The 19417-nt window shown below is 61.9% G+C and overlaps 1 protein-coding gene across 3 annotated transcripts in view; it reads right to left on the bottom strand.

The window, feature by feature from the left end:
- Positions 1-19417, bottom strand: part of TTC28 (tetratricopeptide repeat domain 28) — a 36579-nt gene that overhangs the window by 4455 nt on the left and 12707 nt on the right. For 2 of the 3 annotated variants that reach the window (XM_078857397.1, XM_078857400.1), the window contains 19 exons: positions 16179-16326; positions 15104-15376; positions 14798-14928; positions 14062-14329; positions 13630-13869; positions 9761-11108; positions 9036-9225; positions 7572-7908; positions 7082-7191; positions 6772-6910; positions 6146-6430; positions 5427-5586; positions 4725-4826; positions 3786-4044; positions 3385-3549; positions 2293-3100; positions 1695-1819; positions 1290-1521; positions 887-963 (listed from right to left, as the gene is read on the bottom strand). In XM_078857397.1, coding sequence (XP_078713523.1) covers positions 887-963; positions 1290-1521; positions 1695-1819; positions 2293-3100; positions 3385-3549; positions 3786-4044; positions 4725-4826; positions 5427-5586; positions 6146-6430; positions 6772-6910; positions 7082-7191; positions 7572-7908; positions 9036-9225; positions 9761-11108; positions 13630-13869; positions 14062-14329; positions 14798-14928; positions 15104-15376; positions 16179-16326 — 5397 coding nt within the window. The remainder of the gene's footprint in view (positions 1-886; positions 964-1289; positions 1522-1694; positions 1820-2292; positions 3101-3384; positions 3550-3785; positions 4045-4724; positions 4827-5426; positions 5587-6145; positions 6431-6771; positions 6911-7081; positions 7192-7571; positions 7909-9035; positions 9226-9760; positions 11109-13629; positions 13870-14061; positions 14330-14797; positions 14929-15103; positions 15377-16178; positions 16327-19417) is intronic. The other variant, XM_078857399.1, reaches the window with a different exon arrangement.

The raw sequence follows: 19417 nt of genomic DNA, 5'->3' as shown, positions 1-19417 counted from the left end.
TTACCGCAGGGTCGCCGAGATCTACGCGAGAGGACCGCACCCCCTCGTTTACGCGCGGGTCGAGGTCTCCGAGGGTGTGGGGGGAGGTCTGGGAGGGCTAAGCCGGGGCGGCGGTGGGAGGGGCTCATCTACACGGGTATGCTGGGGAGAGACAACAGACTCACCAGTGCAACGATAGCTACAGCCGCCTTGACAGCGTGAGGGTAGTGGAGGGGGTGGTGGTGGTGGTAGGTGCGGGGGAGGGTGTGACGGGACCGAGGGGACGACACAAGACAGCGCAGCGGGTTTCAGGATCGGCGGACGCAGCTCGTGGTCGCAGCTTGGGCCGCATCGCTCGGCCATGGCGAGGGGTGGAATCCGGACCAGGGACGGAGACGGGGTCGTGACAGCCCAGCCCACCACCACCTCCCCCCCCCTTTTCCTTCAGCCACAAGTCCCACTCCTCTTCCTCACCCTCCGTCTCCCTCTACAATGTCTCACTGCCCTGACCTTCTTTAGCATATTCTATCCAGGATCCATCTTGGCATCATCTCTGTACTCTCAAGAACTCTCTTCTAAGCCACTGCGCGTCTTTCTCAGGACGTACCGCGGGAACTGAACCGAACTATTCCGTCAGACATCATGCCGAATGACAAAACCCCTAATTGCATTTGAGCGCCACGCTCTTTCTCTCTCTGTACTTGTTGCTGCCGCTGGTCTCTGCTGGTCGAGCCGCCCTTGAACAAAAGCCGTGCAGCCGTTTAGCGCCGTCAGCAGCGCTGCTTGTACCACCCTTGTCTACACTCTCCCGCTCCGTTTCACCGTGCGGCGTCCGGAGCCGAGCGGGAACATCGAGGCCGCGACGCCCGACGTGGGCCTGTCGTCGGCGAGGCCCGCGGTCACTCACCAGCTGCACCAGCTGCTCCCCCACCTCCTCCGTCCGGATGAGCTTGGAGAGGGCGTAGAACGCGGGGTGAGGGAGACCTGCGGGGTGAGGAGGGAGCAGGAGACCTCGTCACACGCGTGCACTGCTGCACGGTCCGTCCTAGCCTAGCCTGATGCCTGCTGATCCCTCCCATCAGCCAATTCCACTTGAGCTCTCCCATCCATTCCCTCACAGACCCTCCCACCCAATCCATCTTGAGCCCACTCAGCCCGTATCTACCGAACGCTCCCCCTGCCCATCCCTCGCGGTCCCTCTGGGCTCCTCCTTGTCCATCCTCTGCCCCCTCACTTCCTGCGCCATCCTGCCCTCAGCGGCCGCCCCCCCCCCCCCGCCACCCCACCCAACCCCAGGCGCTCTCCCGTACCGAGCAGCGCCTGCATGGTGGTACTGCAGTGCTGCAGGCGGTGCGCGGGGTCGGCCAGCGGGAAGAAGACGGCCGCGGGGAGGCCGTTGGCCGGCGGCTCGAGGCGGAAGCCGATGGCGGTGAGCAGGCCCTGCCAGCCAGCCACACCGTGCACCTTGTTCTCCACGCTCTGCTGCGACGTGTACATCGAGTTGGCCTGGCCGCGCTGTATCCTCTGCAAGGACTTCTCCACCTGCGCCGGCGGGCACGGAGAGAAACGCCCCAATTACGGCACGCGGCACTGCGGCAGCGCCACGATGCCGGACGGTGGCGCCCGTCCAATGGTCTGTTCAGGATAGGTGGGGGATCGTTGTCTTTGCGAGTGTGTTGGGAGAGTGGAGTGGTGGTGCAGGCAGCTGCTCCCACCAGATGCAGCAGGACCCGCAGGGCGTCGCGCGCGCGGTCCGGCCACTGTAAGATCTGCAGCAGCGCCCTCCTCACCAGCGCCGACGGGGAGTTGAGGCGCACGTCCCGACCGATGAGGACAAACCCTGCTCCGTGGGATGGGGCACAGGGAGGGATGGAGGAGGTGACGCAACGGTAAATACGATAAAACCAAATAAATTTTCACCACCACAACCAACACACCTCCTTGTACATGTAAGTTAAACGTCTTTCGCACCGCACATAGTTGACCATGCTAATCAGAGGTGCGGGGGAAGGAAACCAAACTAAACACAAACAGGAGTTTGTAAGAAAGGAAGGAAGAGCATTCCAGACGGCCGCAGAAGCGCATCTGAAAGCGCGCGATGCACTGACCGTCTTTGTTCGACGGTTAGCTAAAAGCCGCTGCTCTGAGGATGACCAGAGTTTGCATCCACCAGCTGACACATGACCGGAACTGCCATTGGGGCCCCCATGTGACCGACGTTCTGGTCGCGAGTCACCAGCACGTCCATCCCTGAACCCCACGCGGCGCTAGCGTGACTCGCGGCGGGTGGAGCAGGCAGAGGAGGGAGCTCACCGGCCCAGTTGGACGGGTGCGAGAACTGCGCGTGTGCCTGCACGGCCCGCATGGCGTCCTTCAGCGCCACGCTCGCCCGCACGCCCTCCATGAGCGCAGAGTAGAAGGCCTGCATCAGGACTCGGGCAGCCGCGGCCGGCGTGGGCCACAGGCTGGCCAGCACACACCGGCACCCGGCCGCCAGGAAAGCCTTGGCCAGGCCCACGAAGCCGCCGGGAACCAGCGGAGCGCAGCACTCGCGCGGCCAGCCGAGCACCACGAGCCGCGCCGGCAAACGCAGCGACGCCACCTCGCTGGCAGTGAGGAGGAACTCCCCGGCGGGGAGGGCGTCCGGCGCCAGCTCATCCAGGGACCCCCCCCCGTAGACGGTGCCCGGCACGGGGGCCTCGTGAGCACCGTCAACGTTGCCCGCTTCTCCCTCGGCCGAGTCCGGTCCGCTGGCTCCTGCCGCGGCTCCCGACGCGTTCCCGGCGCCGGCCGCGCGGGCGCCGCTCCTCTGGCCTCCGTCGGGACCGGCGACGGCGGTGGCACCGGACTCTTGGCATGCCCGGGGGCCGAGCACCAGCGCGGAGAGCTTCCAGGAGACGTGCGTGCAGAAGTGCAGGCACTCCGCGGCGCACGCCGCGTCCAGCACGGCGGACTTGGTGGCGGCGTGGCCCACGAGGGGCCGGCACCCGGCCGCGTGCGCTACGACCGAGGCCTGGTCCCGCGCCGACGGCAGCGGCGGCCAGCGCCAGCGAGCGCGCGCCGAGCTCGGCAGCCACGGGTCGCCAACGACCAGCGCCGAGACCGACGCTGCGGCGGAGCCCTGGTCACGTAGCGGAAAACGCAGACGGTTAGAGAAACTCAACTCGTCAATCGCGCTGCCCTCAAAGGGAAACGACGTGGCAGACGATGCTCGGGCTAAGGGCTCTTCTTTATACCCAGTGCACCGCTGCTAACGCAGGGTCACATCTGTTTTGTTTAAGTCGAGGATAAGGATAACGGTTAGGGTTCGGACTGCGTTACAGTTACTGCTGCTGGATGCAATAAGGGATAGGGTCACGCAGGGATAGCGCTGCCACTAGCGTGGTGGTGGCGGTGGTGGCGCACCTGGGGGCGGTGGGTGAGGGCTCCGAGCGAGGGCACGGCGCGCAGGCTGAAGCGCTCGCACAGGAACTCGGCGCACGCGTCCGAACGGAGGAGCGCAAACGGCACCAGGAACAGCTCCGCGTCCAGCACCAGCACGAGCTCCCGGGGCTCCTCCGTGCCCAGCATCTGACGCACGCGGGGTCGGGGAGGGCCACCTTAGCCAGGGCGACCCGCAATCACGTGGGCGCAGGCCGCGCACGGGACGCGGCAAGCGCCGCCCGTCACCTCCCGTCCACCGGCACACATGTGGAAACGGAGGTGCTTGTTTTATTACAACTATTTTCGCGTCATGTGATCGGTCGAGTGATCGGTACAATTTTGAGGTTCGTTATCGAGATTGGCGCGGCCGCCCCCCTGCTCACCCCTTCCATGGGGGCGACGAGAAGGTCGTAGAGGAACCCCAGCGGGTCCTTGTCGCCACGCTTGCTCCCTGCCGCCGTTGCCGCCCGCCCGACCGAGCGGCTCCTCGTGCCGCTCGGGGGGCTCAGCGCGGGGCTGCTGGGGCCGGCGGAAGCGTCGGGGGGCGAGGGCGGCCCGGGGGGACTGGAGGGCGGCGTGGCCGAAGTTCGGGGGCTCAGGCTCCTGCTTGCAGCGCTCGCCCTCGTGCCGACCCGGCCCCGCCTGCGAAGGGTCGGGGGTCGGGGCGAAGGTCAGGGCGAACGTTGCCGACGGTCTCGGCGACCGTGCGCGCAAGCGGCAGGTCTCGCGCGCATGCGGGTGGCGGCTGTAGAGTCGCGTGCGGACGCTGGTTGGTTCGGACTCATGGGAGGACATCACGGCCGGTTGGTGAGGGGTGGGGCGCATATGGGGGATGGAGGAGAAGAGGCTGCCCGGGCAACGAAGTGGCTTATCGCCTGTAAATTTATAGCAGACAAATACTCTAAATGCTTGTTGATTCTAAATGTGGAGGGAAAAAGCAGAAGACCGAGAAAAATCCACGCAACCACGGGGAGAACACGCAAACTACAATATATAGGCGTTAAGGTCAGGATAAAACCCATGAGCTCCTGCATACCAGGCGAGGGAGTTCACATCTCGCCACCACGGCACCCCAATGAAATGGCCCTCAGAGGTCCCTGACCAAGGGGAAGACCTTCAGGCAGGCGAAGGTGGTGATGAGACTGGAAGGGGGGTCCTTAACAAGGTTAAGACGGAGAGCCACGTGGTGGTGGTGAAGGACGGAAGCAATGGCGATGGGTGGTGGCATCAGTGGCGATGACCTGGAGGACACGCTGTCACCACGCGAGCCTGCGTGTTAAAAACACCGCACCGGGGGGGGAGGGGGGGGGGGTGACAACCACCTGCTGAGGGTGGAGTCCTGCGCGAGAGACCGTGGGGGGCCCGACTCCTCGTCTGGGGTGTCCCCGACCTCGCTTGCACTCTCGCTGTCACCCCCAGACCTGCTTCGCCACGCACACACACACGGACACAGATGCCCCGTGTAGCCTTTTGCAGAGCGTTGTGGCAAGTACTGTTAAGCAAAACAAAGCTACCTTTGTCTCTCCAGTGTCGATCTTGGGGAGGCCCAGGACCATTTCAGATGCATATCATTAGCCGTGGGTGGGTAATTGAGCCCGGGTCGCTAACCGCTGTACCACCACTCGCCACCAGCGCACACGTGCAGAAGCATATAAAGATGCACACATAACAAACACAAACAATCATACACACACACACACACCCCATAAAGACACAAGGACGCTCTCACAAACACACGCAAACGCTCTCGCACTCTCGCACACGCGCACGCCCATCATACAGGGAGGCTCGGGTGGCGTCGTGGCCCCCGCAGCGAGCGGAACGCTTCACGGCTAACGCCAAACACCTGCGCACAACCGTCCTGCCGGCATCTCCCGCCACCCCCACCCCGAATGCGAGAAACCACGGAGCTCCTCCTACGAGTGTGTTCAGCTTGTATGTGGTGTGTGCGGTGTCTGTGTGCGCGCGCGTGTGCGGCGTGCGTGTGCCGTGCGTGGCGTTCTCCACGCGTGCTCTCCCCGCACCTGGCCGCCCCCGCCTCCGCTCCGAGCGCGACTCGCGCGGCAGTCACGTGACCCTCCAGTGCGACGCCGCACTGGCTCTGGAGGCCGCCGGCATCGGCCGGACCCAGGGCCTCCCCCTCCGCCTCCTTCACGAGCCGGCTGGCGTGGAACCTCCGCACGCCTGCGAAACGCAAACAGACGGGGAGGTGGCGGCGGCGGGCGCCGTTATACACCCAAAGCCAGCGACGTGCGTGTTTCGCTTCGGCACCTGCGCAGGCCTCCGCGGCTAAAGTCTAGAAGACAAACGTGTAATCGCTCCCACAGCTGCTAGAGATTTGGGAGGGTGGGGGAGCGAGGGTTTGAGGAGGGAGGGTGCGGGGCAGAGCACCCGGAGCCGAGCACCGCTCCCTAACGAGACACCGCCAACGCTTCGCGCTCCACGCGCCGCACGGCTCGATTACAAACGCCAGCATCACGCTTCGGTGCCGCGCTTTCCCCTCGGAGGGAATTCGCAGCGGCACCGTGTCGAACGTGACAGACTGGCCGGTTAAGTCACGGTAATGTGCGGTGAGGAATGGTCAATAGTCCCGGGGTCAATTACAATTGGTATGAAATGCAATTTTGCTGCTGTAATTGACCCGAGGTCTAGTGGTGAGGACTGGTGAAGACCGATGAGGTATGGTGAGGACTGGTGAGCACTGATAAGCTGCAGCAGCAGCAGCAGCAGCGAGGCTCCTCACCTTCGTTGGGTGCGAGCAGCCAGCTGTAGAGGAAGCCGGCGGCGATGGAGAAGTAGAGCACGAGGCCGCGCTGCGTCCCCACGGCCTCCAGCAGCCGCTCCAGGGAGGGCGGCGGTGGCACCGGCGACCCGGGCCGCTCGCCCCGCTCGGGGGTCCCGGGGGACCTAGGGGTCCCGGGGGAAGCGGACGAGGGGGCTGCCGAGCGGGGTCCCCCCGACCCCTGTCCCTGGCGCTCTGCGAGCGACCGCGCTCGCTCGGCCGCCACCAGCGCCTCCCCGGGACGGCCTGGGCGACGCACGACGCAGAGCGGCCGTGAGATTCGGCACAACGCGCACGGCAGAAAAACGCACGGCGCAACGCAACGGCGCACACTGCACTCGACTGCGCACGGTGGTAGAGCGCAACACCCACGGCACAAAAACACGACTTGTCACGCCGCGTGCATCACGTGCGATGTTGAACGCGCGGCACACAACATTCTTGAATCCGAGGCGCAGAACCGCAGACGCGGGGCTCGGCACGGAACGTGGCTCGGCTCACAAAATGGACAGCGCCTGCGAGAGAATTCTCGGAGCCTCTTGAACGAGGTAGGTTGGGGAGGGGGGGGGGGTCCACGTGGTCCTCACCGAGTGTGACGAGCACGCGCTGCAGCGCCTGGCAGCTGGACGCATGCAGCTGGGACAGCGAGAGCTGCGTGTCGCCGCCGCCGCTCGGAAACGATGCGCCCCGGCACAGCTCCTCGAGCAGCGTGCACGCCGCGTACAGCTGTGGGGGGCACGTGCCGTGCGGGCGGTAGGTGCGGTGGCGAGGGCGCGGTGGGTGGAGGGGTATGCAGGTACGGTATTTGGGTCAATGGGATGGAATGGTGCATGCGGTTTGTAGTTGCGGTTTGTGGTTGCGGCTGTGATGAGTACGTGTGGTGAGTGTGACACTCACCTGGTGTTGTGCCTCCTCCAGGTTTCCCCCGGCCCACAGCGCCAGCCCCAGGCAGTGCCGGATCCGGGCCTCCTCCTCGCGCCGCGACAGCTGCTCCACCAGCTTCAGTCCTGTGCGAAATCCCCGTTGGTTTCACATTCTCCGCTCAGTCACTTGCACACGCACGCACGACCACACACTCTCCCATCTACACACACGTTCATATTCTCAACTGCACACAAAACACACACCTTCCCAACTGTACATCCACTTAAAATTTTACCCGTGCCAACATGCACCCCTTCCTACCCACACACATCTCCACTACATACACACACAAATCCATAAGTACACCCCCCTAACTACACACACCCAGACACACCCACACCTGCCCCTCGTCTATTCACAGCTTCACAGCATCGCCGCGCGTAGACGCGGGAAGCGGCGAGACGCAGCGGAGGCACGCCGGCACGACAACCGCGAGCGCGTCGTGACGTCTGGCGGCGCTCACCTTCCTTCAGGTAGCTGACGGCCTGCGCGTGTTGCCGCAGAGCGTGGTGCGTGCGGCCCAGCCCCAGGTAGGCCTGCGCCCTGTCGGCGCCCCCGTCGTGCGCCTGCGCCGCCGTGCTCAGCTGGCGCTCGTGGTGGCCCACGGCCCTCCGCGCGTCGCCCAGCGCCTCGCACGTCAGGCCCAGGTTGCCGTGCGCCCGAGCCCGCGCCCGCGGGTCGCCGGCGCGCTCCGCCAGCGCCAGCTCGCGCTCGTGGTGCGACAGGGAGGCCGTGTGGTCGCCCATGCGGCGGCACACCGAGCCCAGCGCCGAGCTCGCCTCCAGCTCCATGGCCGCGTCCTAACGCAAACGAGGAGGGGGGGGGGGGGGCCGGTGAAGACCACATCTCCAGCCGAAGCCCTCGATGCGTTCACTGTGGCCCTCTGTCCGTAACAACGGGTTCACGATACCTCTCATAAAGATGAACCCAAATAACTTTAATTTTAGTGTAGAGTTGTGTTGGTGTTAGGGACTTGCCCGAAAGAAAACCAGCCACATTGGTGAAAGGGTTTTCAGAAACTTTCCGATAAAACCCAGCGACAATGGGTAAGCCTTCTCAGTCAATGTGATGACATCACACAGCATGTACGTGCCTCTGCTATTGATGGTGTCACTAAGCGTGACATCGTTATTTTGTCGCCAATTCAATTCCTCCGAGGACAAACGCGTGTTTGAAATGGGCAGCAACAAAGAGCACCATTAAAGGAGTAGTAAAGAGTTTCTACTCTTCTTGTATTGAGCAGTCGAGCAGTGGGAGGGGAGAAGCAGAAGAAGCATTGTGACTTGCAGTGTGGTGAGTGAGTAAGTGTGAGTGGGTGGGTGAGTGGATGAGCGAGTGTAAGTGGGTAGGTAAGTGAATGAGTGAGTGGATGAGTGAGTAAGTGTGAGTGGATGAGTGAGTGGATGAGTGAGTGGATGGGTGAGTGGATGAATGAGTGTAAGTGTGAGCGAGTGGGTGAGTGGATGGGTGAGTGTAAGTGTGAGCGGGTAGGTAAGTGAATGAGTGAGTGGATGAGTGAGTGTAAGTGTGGATGGGTGGGTGAGTGGATGGGTGAGTGTAAGTGTGAGCGGGTAGGTAAGTGAATGAGTGAGTGGATGAGTGAGTGTAAGTGTGGATGGGTGGGTGAGTAGATGAGTGAGTGTAAGTGTGGATGGGTGGGTGAGTGGATGAGTGAGTGTAAGTGTGAGCGAGTGGGTGAGTGGATGAGTGGGTGAATGCTGCTGTGACCTGCAATGTGGCGGTTAAACACAGTTTGGATGAGGCAGTCTGGTCGAGAGAGTACTTTGATTTAGTGTGTAGTAGTGGCGACGGTTGTGGTGGTGGCAGTGAAGGCGATGGTGCCGGTAGTAGCGGTGGTGGTGATGTGGGTGCGGGTGTGGTTGGTTCTCTGTGCGGGCGGCGCGGTGGCCGGCGGCGGGGTTCCTGCCTGCGCTTGTCGCGCTGCGCTGAGCTGGCGCTGCAGGCAGGACAGCGCCGCGTCCCAGCGCGCCAGCGTGGCGTGCAGCGCGCCCAGCTCCCCGTAGGCCTGGGCACAGCCTCCCGCGTCGCCAGCCTCGTGCGCCGCCACCAGCCGCTTCTCCAGACACACGAGCGCTTGCTGCAGGTTCCCCATCGCCCTGCGAGAGAGCGAGCCCACGGCTCTTATCAGGTTCTGAACCACGTTGCCGGTCGATTTCGCTGTCCACTGGAGAAAAATCAACCGTACGCCGTAGAAATTCCCGTTTGTTCCACGGAACTAGGTGCCCGCGCCCGCCACCTCACTTGCCGAGCCCGCTACCCGTCAACCTCACTTTTTTTCCTGCACCCTGGTCAGGTGCAGAGAGGGTTTTAGCTCCTGAAGGGAATTTATTTTGTGACGGTGAACTATTCTCCAGTGGACGGCGACATCTGCGATGAAAATGTAGTCATAGCTGTGTTGTCCTAACCCTTTGTATAACCTCGCCATAACCCCTATAACCCTTAGCCGAGCATATCATCACAGACACTACACCATCCTTCATCAACCCATTGCTGGATGAAGCCCTGCTCGCCCACAAGCCGTCGATTGTTTTCCGATCCTCGCAATTAGCACGATTGGCTATGTATGGTGCGAAATAAATTTAACTATGAACATAGATTATTGTTATTATCGTAGTGAAGTGCGGGCATCACCTGTGCGCATTGGCCAGGCCCCGGTAGGCCCTCGCCTGCTCCTGGGTGCGGCCGGCGCCGCACGCCGCCCCCAGCGCCTGCTCCTGGTACTTAGCCGCCTCCTCGAAGTCCCCGAGCGCCTCGTAGCAGTCGCCGAGGTTCCCGTACGCGCGCCCGCGCTCCGCCAGCGCCTCCGAGCCCTCGGGCAGCTGCTGCAGGGAGCCCAGCTGCTGCTCAAAGTATCCGACGGCGTCTTCAAACAGCCCCATGTTCATCTTGGTGATGCCCAGGTTGCCGTAGGCCCGCGCCTCCACGCCGGCGTCCTTCAGGCGCTGCGCCAGCTCCAGCTGCTCGTCGAAGCACTTGAAGGCGACGGTGTAGCGCCCCAGCGCCGTGTAGACGGCGCCCAGGTGCCCCTGCGCGCGGCACTCCCCGGCCACGTCCCCCATCTCCTGGCACGCCTCCAGCTCCTGCGTGTGGCACGCCAACGACTTGTCGTAGCGCCGCACCGATCCGTGCGCCGCGCCCAGCCCCGCATGCGCCGCCGCCTCCAGGCCGCGGTCGCGCGCCGCCCGCGCCGCCTCCAGCTGCTTCTGGTAGAGCTCGGCGGCGCCGTCCGCGTCTCCGCGGCACAGCAGCACGTCGGCCAGGTTCCCCAGCGCGCGGAACCGCGCCCGCTCGTCCCCCAGCTCCGTCGCCAGCTCCAGGAAGCGGCGCTGGCAGTCCTCGGCCTGCGCCACCTCGCCCAGCGCGGCGTGCGCCAACCCCAGATTGCACAGCGCGCGCGCCCGGCCCGGCTTGTCGCGCAGGTCGGCGGCCAGGCCCAGGTGCTGGCGGTAGCAACGCGCCGCTTGCCGGTGCTCGCCGAGGCGGTAGTGCGCGTAGCCGAGGTTGTGGCTGGCGCGCGCCTCGCCCTCCAGGTCCTGCAGCTCTCCCGCCGCCACGCGCAGGTACTGCTCGTAGTAGGGCACGGCGCGAGCGAAGTCGCCGCGCGACGCGTGGAAGTTGGCGAGGTTGCTGAGGGCGCGTGCTTGCGCCGCCCCGTCGCCCAGCTCGCGCGCCAGGCACAGGTGGCGCGAGTAGTGCGCCAGCGCCTTGTCGTGCGCGCCCAGCGCCTGGTACACCACCGCCAGGTTCCCGTGCGTGGAGGCCTGCGACGCGCGCTCGCCCACCTCTGTGGAGATGCGCAGCTCCAGCTGATGGTAGGCCACGGCGCGCTCGTGCAGCCCCAGCGCGCTGAACGCATTGCCCATGTTGCCGTAGGCGCGGCCCTGCCCTGCGTAGTCGCCCACGCGCTTGGCGATCAGCAGGTGCGCCTTGTGCAGCTTCAGCGCCGTCTGGTAGTCGCCCATCATTTGGTGGATTATCCCTGGAGGGCGGGGAAGCCGGGGGAACGGTGGGAAGTGAGAGGGTGGCGGCACAGACGGGGTACCGGAGATCGGAGTGGTCAGACCCGTCGCTGTGGAACCACTCGACTCGTGATCCAGTGGCTCAGAGGTCACAGGGCCGAGTTCGAACCACTGAGATCCTGGGTTCAAATCTCGGTTTCGGCCGCCTATCATTAAACCGGGTACTCAGGTGCATTGAGTTGATGTTCTCAGCCCTTTCACCAATGACTGCACAAAAATCGAAAATATATATATATTGGTTTCATTGTCGTTCGATGATCACTGCTCTCTGTAGTGGGGTGGGTGGAAAGGTGCTGCCCCCCCCGACTCTGTGGAACACGGGTCAAATATTAATTGAAAGGATCTCACAGGTAGCACTGTGATCATGGTTGCACTGCCCTGGATGGGTTTCGAAAATATTAATCTTCTCATCGGATGACACTGATTGCTTTATCGATATGTTTGCTTCAAAATGTGCGTGTACAGACATTTCAGGGGGATGTATTCAGTATGTGCCTGCGTGTTTGTTAGCATGTGTGTCCGTGTGTCTGCGTGTCTGCCTGTGGCCGTATGTTCGTGCTCCTGTGTGGAGCCAAGCGGAGGATTTCCCTCTTGCTGGGTGGGGGTAGTGGGGGGGGGGCTCTATTGTCCCGCGCGGAGGAAACGCGGCGCCCGGCGAGGGCGTGGAGGGGTCACGGCTCCACCCCTACACCCCCCCCCCCTTTCCCCCAGCCCCCACCCTTAACTACGGCCCTAAGCCTCAAGCTCCAGGGCTTCTATTCACCCATTCTCGAACTACAGTGGATTGGCGATTGGCCCTGTGCTCATTGATCAACACTCGATTTCCCATGATTATAATTATTCACTAAATATCATGACATTCACTGGACAGGCTTCATCTGTAAACTAGCACTGGCCACACATTTGCGCGGGATCCACGGCCGGAGTGGAGGGTGGGTGGGGGGGGCGACACGTCAGCGCGACGCACGAACCAGGCTCAACCGGAATGTGCCGATTTCATCAGATCTCGGAAGCTAAGCAGAATTCAACCTGGAAAGTTATTGGATGGGCGAGATCACGGTGCACAAAACCAGTGCAGTAGGCATCGTCGGCAGCAGAGGGCAGTGCAGCAAAATCGTCGTCCTGCACTCCCGCGACCTTCTCACCGTCGTGAAGTACGGTCAAATAACCCTGACGGCCCACGTGTCATGGGGAAGCCCTCATCCAGCAGCGGATCAACACAACGAGCTATCTGTGTACACGTGCGCACGGAGGAGCACGGTTGCAATCGTGAGCTGCAGTGCAGATAGTCGTGGCCCAGGGCTCCTCTGTGCCTCTGCTGGATGAAATAATAAAATACACACGGCTACAGCAGCCAATGGGGACGCTTGCTGCGCGGGGGGCGGCGGCTTAGGGCGCCTGCACCACAAATCGCAAAATTATTCAACGTCCGCCGTGCGTGGCAAGAAAATGCTAACAGCGAATTTCCAAGCCCCGTTCTAATCCTTAATCCCGAGTCGCTAATCCAATAGCACTCTAGGAGCAGGCTCACTCCTGGGCCTACTTTTATCCTAATCCTTAATCCAATATTGTAACGCTAAAACGCTGGCTTCGGGGTACGAATTACTCAAGACACTGCATAATCACGTAGGCCGCTTGGTAAACCGAGGAGCGAGCGAAAGTCCGCACGGCGGCCAGCGGACGTGCCGCGCTGGCGACGCGAGCCAGGGTCGCGACCCCCACGCCCGCGACGCCGGGGTTCTGAGGGGTGGTGATGTGCGCCGCTATTGTCTCCCGAGCGGGGAGGGAGGGAGAGAGAGGTGTCACCGGGGGCTGGCGTGCGCACAAACACTCGCACGTATATTGTACAAAGACCTCTCATATAACCCTTTTGGGGCAACTGCTGTTAGCGTACACCTATGAAGGCCAGCAAGGCACACAAGGGGGTGGTGTTGGTCGTATCACACCTCGTCACCTTTGTGTCCCCAGTGCTGATGATTAAACACTACACAAGGTACTCATCTGAGGCCAAGTCGATCTAGGGGAGGCCCAGAACCGGTTCAGATATTCGTGACTAATGTTGACCATCAGCAGCAATCGAACGCGGGTCACAGGGTTCGCAGCGTAGTCTGCTAAACAAGAAACTAGCGCTTCCCACAAAGACCAAAACACACACCGAAGACAAACACATACACGCCCACACACGCACACACACCAGGTCTATTTTCACAGACACCGAATAAAGCGTTACGCCCTCTGTTAAAGAACTTGAAATTCCTTCCTGGCGATAAGACCGGCGCTTCCCGGACGAGGCACTGCCTGGCGCGAGCATCCGGCCGCACGGGGCCTCTTGCCGCACCGCCGGCTTAACGCGTGGCCCAACCGCCAGGCCGAATGGCGCAGAGATGGTGGCGTAGCGCCGTCCAAATCGACGGCGCATTTCCGCGCGCGATCGAACGCGAGCAGCTCCGGGCGCGGGCCGGCACCGCGCGGGCAAACTACCGAGGTTGGAGCAGGCGCGACCCTCCATGGCCTTGTGCCGCAGGCCGATGGCGACGTCCAGCTGGCGCTGGTGGTGCTGCTTGGCGCGCGGCAGGTCGCCCAGGCAGCGGCAGGCGTGGCCCAGCCCCGCGTAGGCCCGGGCCTCGCCGGCGCGGTCGCCGAGCTCCTGCGCCAGCTCCAGCACGCGGGCGTGGTGCTCCAGTGCCCGCGAGAAGTCTCGGCGCACGTGGCACGTGCCGCCTGCCGCGACGGGAAAACGCACGCACAACAACTAAGTGGCGGTGACGTCACCACGACGCTTGTGCCAGCACAAACGCACGCACACATGCACACACGCATGCACGTGAAAAGGGAAAGCCAGGCGCAGCGAGCACGACACGAGCTAAAGCGCGATGCGGAGTTAAGCACAGAGTCGGGTCTAGCAGCACGCACCGAGGTTGCTGTGCGCGCGCGCCTCCTCGTGCGGGTGCTCCAGCTCCTGCGCCAGCCGCAAGTGGCGCGCGTGGCACTCGAGGGCGCTGTCCGAGTCGCCCATGGCCAGGTAGACGGCGCCCATGCTGCCCAGCTGCCGCGCCTCGCCCAGGCGGTCGCCCGCTTGCTGCGCCAGCAGCGCGCACTGCTTGTGGCTCGCCAGCGAGTTGGGGTGGTCGCCCAGCGCCGCGTATACGTGGCCCAGGCTCGCCAGCGCCCCCGCGGCTCCCTGCCGGAGCACGGTAGGAAAGAGCGAGAGAGCCGCATACTGAGCTACGAGTGGCTACGTGCAGCTATGTGCGCAGTCCCGCAGGGATACGACACGTCGGCCCGCTACACCAACAACATCAATTTATATTAATATATTTTATATTGTATTGAATACAATGCTCTTCCTAGATAATCCCTTGAGATGGAACATCTCGTCTGCAAGGCTGTACAGTGTGTTAAGTGACTCACACACGTCGCGCCGACCGTACAGTCGCATCTCAAGACGCTTTACAAAAATCGAAAACAAAAACTAAACTGTGGTAGAGGTGGAGGGAGGGAGGGAGCGGCTGGGGCCCAGCACCAACATAAAGGACGGCAGCTCTGTCTCTGCTGCCGGGGCAACAGAGACAGAGCTGCCGATGGCCAGGGCATCCTCAGGGGATCAAGAGCCTCCGACGGCAGGCGGGGGCCAGGCCTGTGGCCTCACCTCTCGGTTCTTCTGCTTCATGGCGACCACCAGCTGCAGGCGGTGGCTGTTGAGGGCCTCCTTGTAGTTCCCCTGGGAGAAGTGGGCAGCCCCGAGGTTGGCCAGCGCCCGGCACTCACCCGCAGGGTCACCTGCCAGACGGGACACAGCACACGGTACACAGCACACGGTGCAGCATATGGTACGCGTGCAATACAGCGTCGAGTAAAGCAGTGATGCTACACAAAGACGCGATACACACAAACAAACATCGGAAAAACATGTCAGCGGAGGCAGCAGCAGCAGCAGCGACGGCCGGAGTCTCACCGAGGGCCTTGGCAACCTGTAGGTCCTGCTGCATGTAGGCGATGGCCTTGTGCGGCTGCCCCAGCGCCCAGTAGGCCGAGCTCAGCGCCGAGAAGACGGAGCCGCGCAGCTTGAGGCTGCACGAGCCGATGCTGAGCGCCGCCTCGAGCACCACGACAGAGGCGCGGTGCTCGCCGCTCGCCAGCAGCTCCTGGCCGATCACCGACACCACCACGAAGGGGCTCTTGTCCAGACGCATCTTCTGCAGCCGCTCGTACGTCGGGCCCAGTGAGCCTGAGACGCGCGGGCGAGCGGTACAGACACGACGCACACACGCATGCACGCACACACGCATGCACGCACACACAAAAAAAAGTTATCCCGTGTAGCATTAACAGACTGTTGGGGCAAGCGCTGTTAGTAAGCACCTATTTGCATAATTTCCTTGCTGGGTTGTTTTGATTCATTTTTGTCATTGTGGTGACCCTGGTCACCCTGGCTCATGGGACTCTGAACTTCTCACCTGGTCACGCAACATCAACTACGGCAAGGTATGCACGGTGCATTCCTTAGTGCTGACGTTTACACACAGCTACTGATGTTAGCATCCATGAATTGGACCCACTGAGTACAGATTTCCATAAAAACACACACACACACACGACCACGATTATGGGAATCTGCACGCACAAGAAAATGTCCTTTTCAACCCAAACTGCACCGATGTCTCCCACCACCGATAGCGGGAGACATCCGATCCAAAACGCCAAGGGCAATGCGATTTCGTGATTTTGTCAAGATGGGAATCAGGAGCTAAATGCCACTGCATTTATCAAACGCTGACAAGACTACTCACGGAACGTGGAGTGCCAGCTAGCCAGCATGGCGTGCCAGCTAGCTTGCTTGCTACATTTGGCCTCGTGTACCTATCAGGAACCAGCAATTCACCCGTGTTACTTTAGCCTCAGCGAGAGGCCTGCACCTGCCTGTGCGCAGGTCAAATTAAGGCGTGCTGTGGCGGCCCCCTGAGGCCACCATGCGGGTCACGTGGTGAGGTCAGCTGGGGCCCAAGTGGAGCCGCCGTGCGGGTACGCACCTCTGAGCGGCGACTTCATGGCGGCCTCCACCATCCCGACGAGCAGCTGCAGGCTCTTGGCATCCTGGGCCAGGCCGGATGCGAAAGCGGCCAGGGCGTCGGCGTGCCGGCCCAGGTACTGCAGCGCCAGGCCCTGCCGGAAGTAGGCCTGCACGCCGCACAGTTACCGTTGCCCTCGTGTCAAATTAAACGTCCCATCAGGCGGCGCAACACAAGAAATAGCTCCCCGACGTGTCTTCTGCGTTGTATCGAGCATCGAAGGGAGCGATGTCCGACACATGCCGGGAGCTACTGCAAGAACTGAAGAGTTAGAGTCGGTCCTAAAGAAGCTCCCAGCACGTGCAAAAAAATGTTGGACCTCACACCGGATAGCACACGGTACGTGCTGAAACACATCGGTGATGTGTGCAGTACAACCATGAGGTGTGCATTACAACCTCCTCCTCCTCTCGATTATCTCTCACCATCACCACTCTCCAACATCGCCCTAAAAGGGACGAGCAAGATTTTAAGAGGAACTGCTTTTTACGTTGAGTTTTTTGTCCTTTTCCCACACCTCCGATTAGCACGGTTGGCTATGTACAGTGCAAAAGAAGTTCAACATACATACAACGTACGTACATTTGGACTGACATCACAGACCCCATCACCGCAACTGGCGCCACCATCGCGCCTTGCGGCACGCCGACTCGCTCCGGCGAGGCACAGCGATGCAGTCGGTGCTAAGCAACGCTCCACGGCGCCGGATTTCACACCGCGTGCGCACGGAGCACCCCGGCAGAGGTGCGACGCCCTGCCGCGCGTGCGGGCGGAACGCGCCGTCCTGGCGGAGCGTGGCGTGCGCCGAATAAAGCCGTCACGAGGAGACTGGCGGTGGAACGGCGCCACGGTGTGTGTGCGCCGCACACAGCTGAGAAACGGCGCCATGCGGAGCAGGCGACCGAGCCGGGTTTGTTGGACGAGGAACCGTCCACCAGCCCCCGCAGGCTATTTGATCATTCGGCACGATTCAGGGTCGCGATTTGATTTAGCCCAAATAGAAAATTTGCATATAATTTGCATTTAGTTGGGGTGGAGTGGTGGCACAGCAGTTAGCACCAGAGACCAGTGGCGAATGATGTCTGAACCGGTCCCAGGCGTGCAGCATGCTTAGCATGGCTCCTGCTGGTGCAAGGATATGAAACGGGGCCCCCAGGTCAATCCCCCCTCTTCGTAGCCCGGCGCCTGGGCCGGGCCGCTGCGGTCCCTGGGTCCCTGGCGCAATTGCACCACCTGCACGCTCGAAGGCCGCTCGCCGCTGCACGAGGCTCGTGTGGCCGAACGCAGGTGCGGCCGGTGACGCCCGTGCAGTCGGTGCGGGGAGGCGCGCATCTCTGCCCAACGCTGTAATTAGCGCGCGACAAGGCGCCCATCATCGTCTCGCACCACGGGGTGCTCCGTCCCCGCTCCGCACGCCTACTTCCGGCTCGCGGGCATTTGGAGGAGACGCCGAGCACACGTTTATCTAAATGAGCTGCAGATCTTAACTCCAGACACAATTGCTAGCGTAAAAATCCCTCTGACAGGCGTAATTAAACCGAGACGGAATTAAGACGTGGGGGCTGCTGGCACCAGAACGCTGAGGGTGTCTGCCTCCTCCGCCTCCTCCCTCACTCCATCGTTATCTCTTCTTTCCTCCGCTCAGCCTGCTCATCCCTGCACCACCTCCCTCCCTCCACCTCTTGCTCTCTCTCACTCCCTGTCCACGTAGGTGACTGGACGCCATGGCAGTTGTTCCCACTGCTGCCCAGCCCGCGCTGGCAGGAGTTGTGTGTAAACACAGCGGTGGCGGCGTTAAGACAAAAAGGTTGATCCGCGGGGAGGCACGGGAGGACGATGGTGATTAATGCGTGCTCGGGACCACTGCCACCAAACTGCTCTCACACCCTCCCCCCTTCTCCAATCCTCACACCCTCACTCGCCCTCCCGCCTCTTCTCACTGCAGATGGGCTGAAAGTCACGCACCCTTTGACAGGGTGGTTGTGGCGGTGGGGGGGGGATGGTGTGAAGTGGTATTGGGGGAGGAGGTAGAGGCTTAGGGGATCAGGTGGCGAGGCTTGGCCCGGCCTCCTGTGTCTGTCACCGAGAGCCGTCCTGCACAATCAGGATTAGTGGCTTCAAGCGCCCGTTACCCACACGGCTCGACGCCAACCGGGACACGGGACGGGCCTGGTTCGGCCCGCACCCTGCTGCCCCTCTGGGGACAAGCGGAGGCCGGGCCCCAGCTGCTGCTCGTGGCGCCTAGCGAGCGGTGGCTCCTTTGTGTGACCCCCGTAGCGGCCACACGCAGCTTCTCCGCCTCGGAAGAGCAATCGTCGCAGGCCCGACATCATGAGCATTTACACAAACGTCTGAATGTGATGGCATCTCAAGACCCTGTGCAGAAACAGCGGGCATGTTTATCTTACAGGGCGAAACAGGCAGAGGAGAAGAGAAAGGTCTTCGGAGGCAGGGAGTCTACAGCACGGATAAATGAGACAAGGGAGTTGCAGACCAAGAGGGCAGCAGAGGAGACTGAATGACCATCCACTTAGCGAAGATTGATTGCGGGCTGGAGCTGAGAGTGTGTGAGAGTTGAGTGAGACGAGAGGAGGTATGAGAGCACGTGGAAGGGAGCTGAGTGAGATGAAAGGTAGGCAGAAAGGTTGAGCCCATAGAAGGTGTTAATCACGAGTGGCCACGTCCAGCTCACGTCCACACCTCATCACATCGCTCCCGGTCCCATTCACCCACGGGCACTTCTACACAAAGGTGTGGTGTGGACAGCGTGGGCCCTGGTACAAGAAATTCAATGCCCTGGTACTAAGAATCAAACTTCCACGATTGTTCATGGTCCCCGGTGCCATCGCGCAGCCTGCACGCTCGGTACCTACGGCACTGCATCGGCTCCCGGTGAGCATCACCCACAGGCAGTACAAGACACCACCTTTGTTTGTGCAGCTAATAAGGAATCAGCAGAGAAAGCACTCACTGTGTGGCCAGGCCCAATTAAAATTAAAATCAACATTTGGACGTGAACGTGGCTCTCTCCCGTTCTGCACCTCCCTCGCTTCCCACTCCCCGGCGACGCGGAGGCTGAGCGGAGTGTGCGGAGCGGAGTGAATGAGGCTGCGCGTTTATTGACCCGTGCGACGGTGGCAAATATTTGCAGGCTAATCCGGGCTACTCGGAGACGGCCGAGACGGCGCAGCCCATTCAAC

Source organism: Lampetra fluviatilis, chromosome 6, assembly GCF_964198595.1.
Source record: "Lampetra fluviatilis chromosome 6, kcLamFluv1.1, whole genome shotgun sequence".
NCBI lineage: Eukaryota > Metazoa > Chordata > Hyperoartia > Petromyzontiformes > Petromyzontidae > Lampetra > Lampetra fluviatilis.
This window is presented reverse-complemented; position numbering and strand designations above follow the sequence as displayed.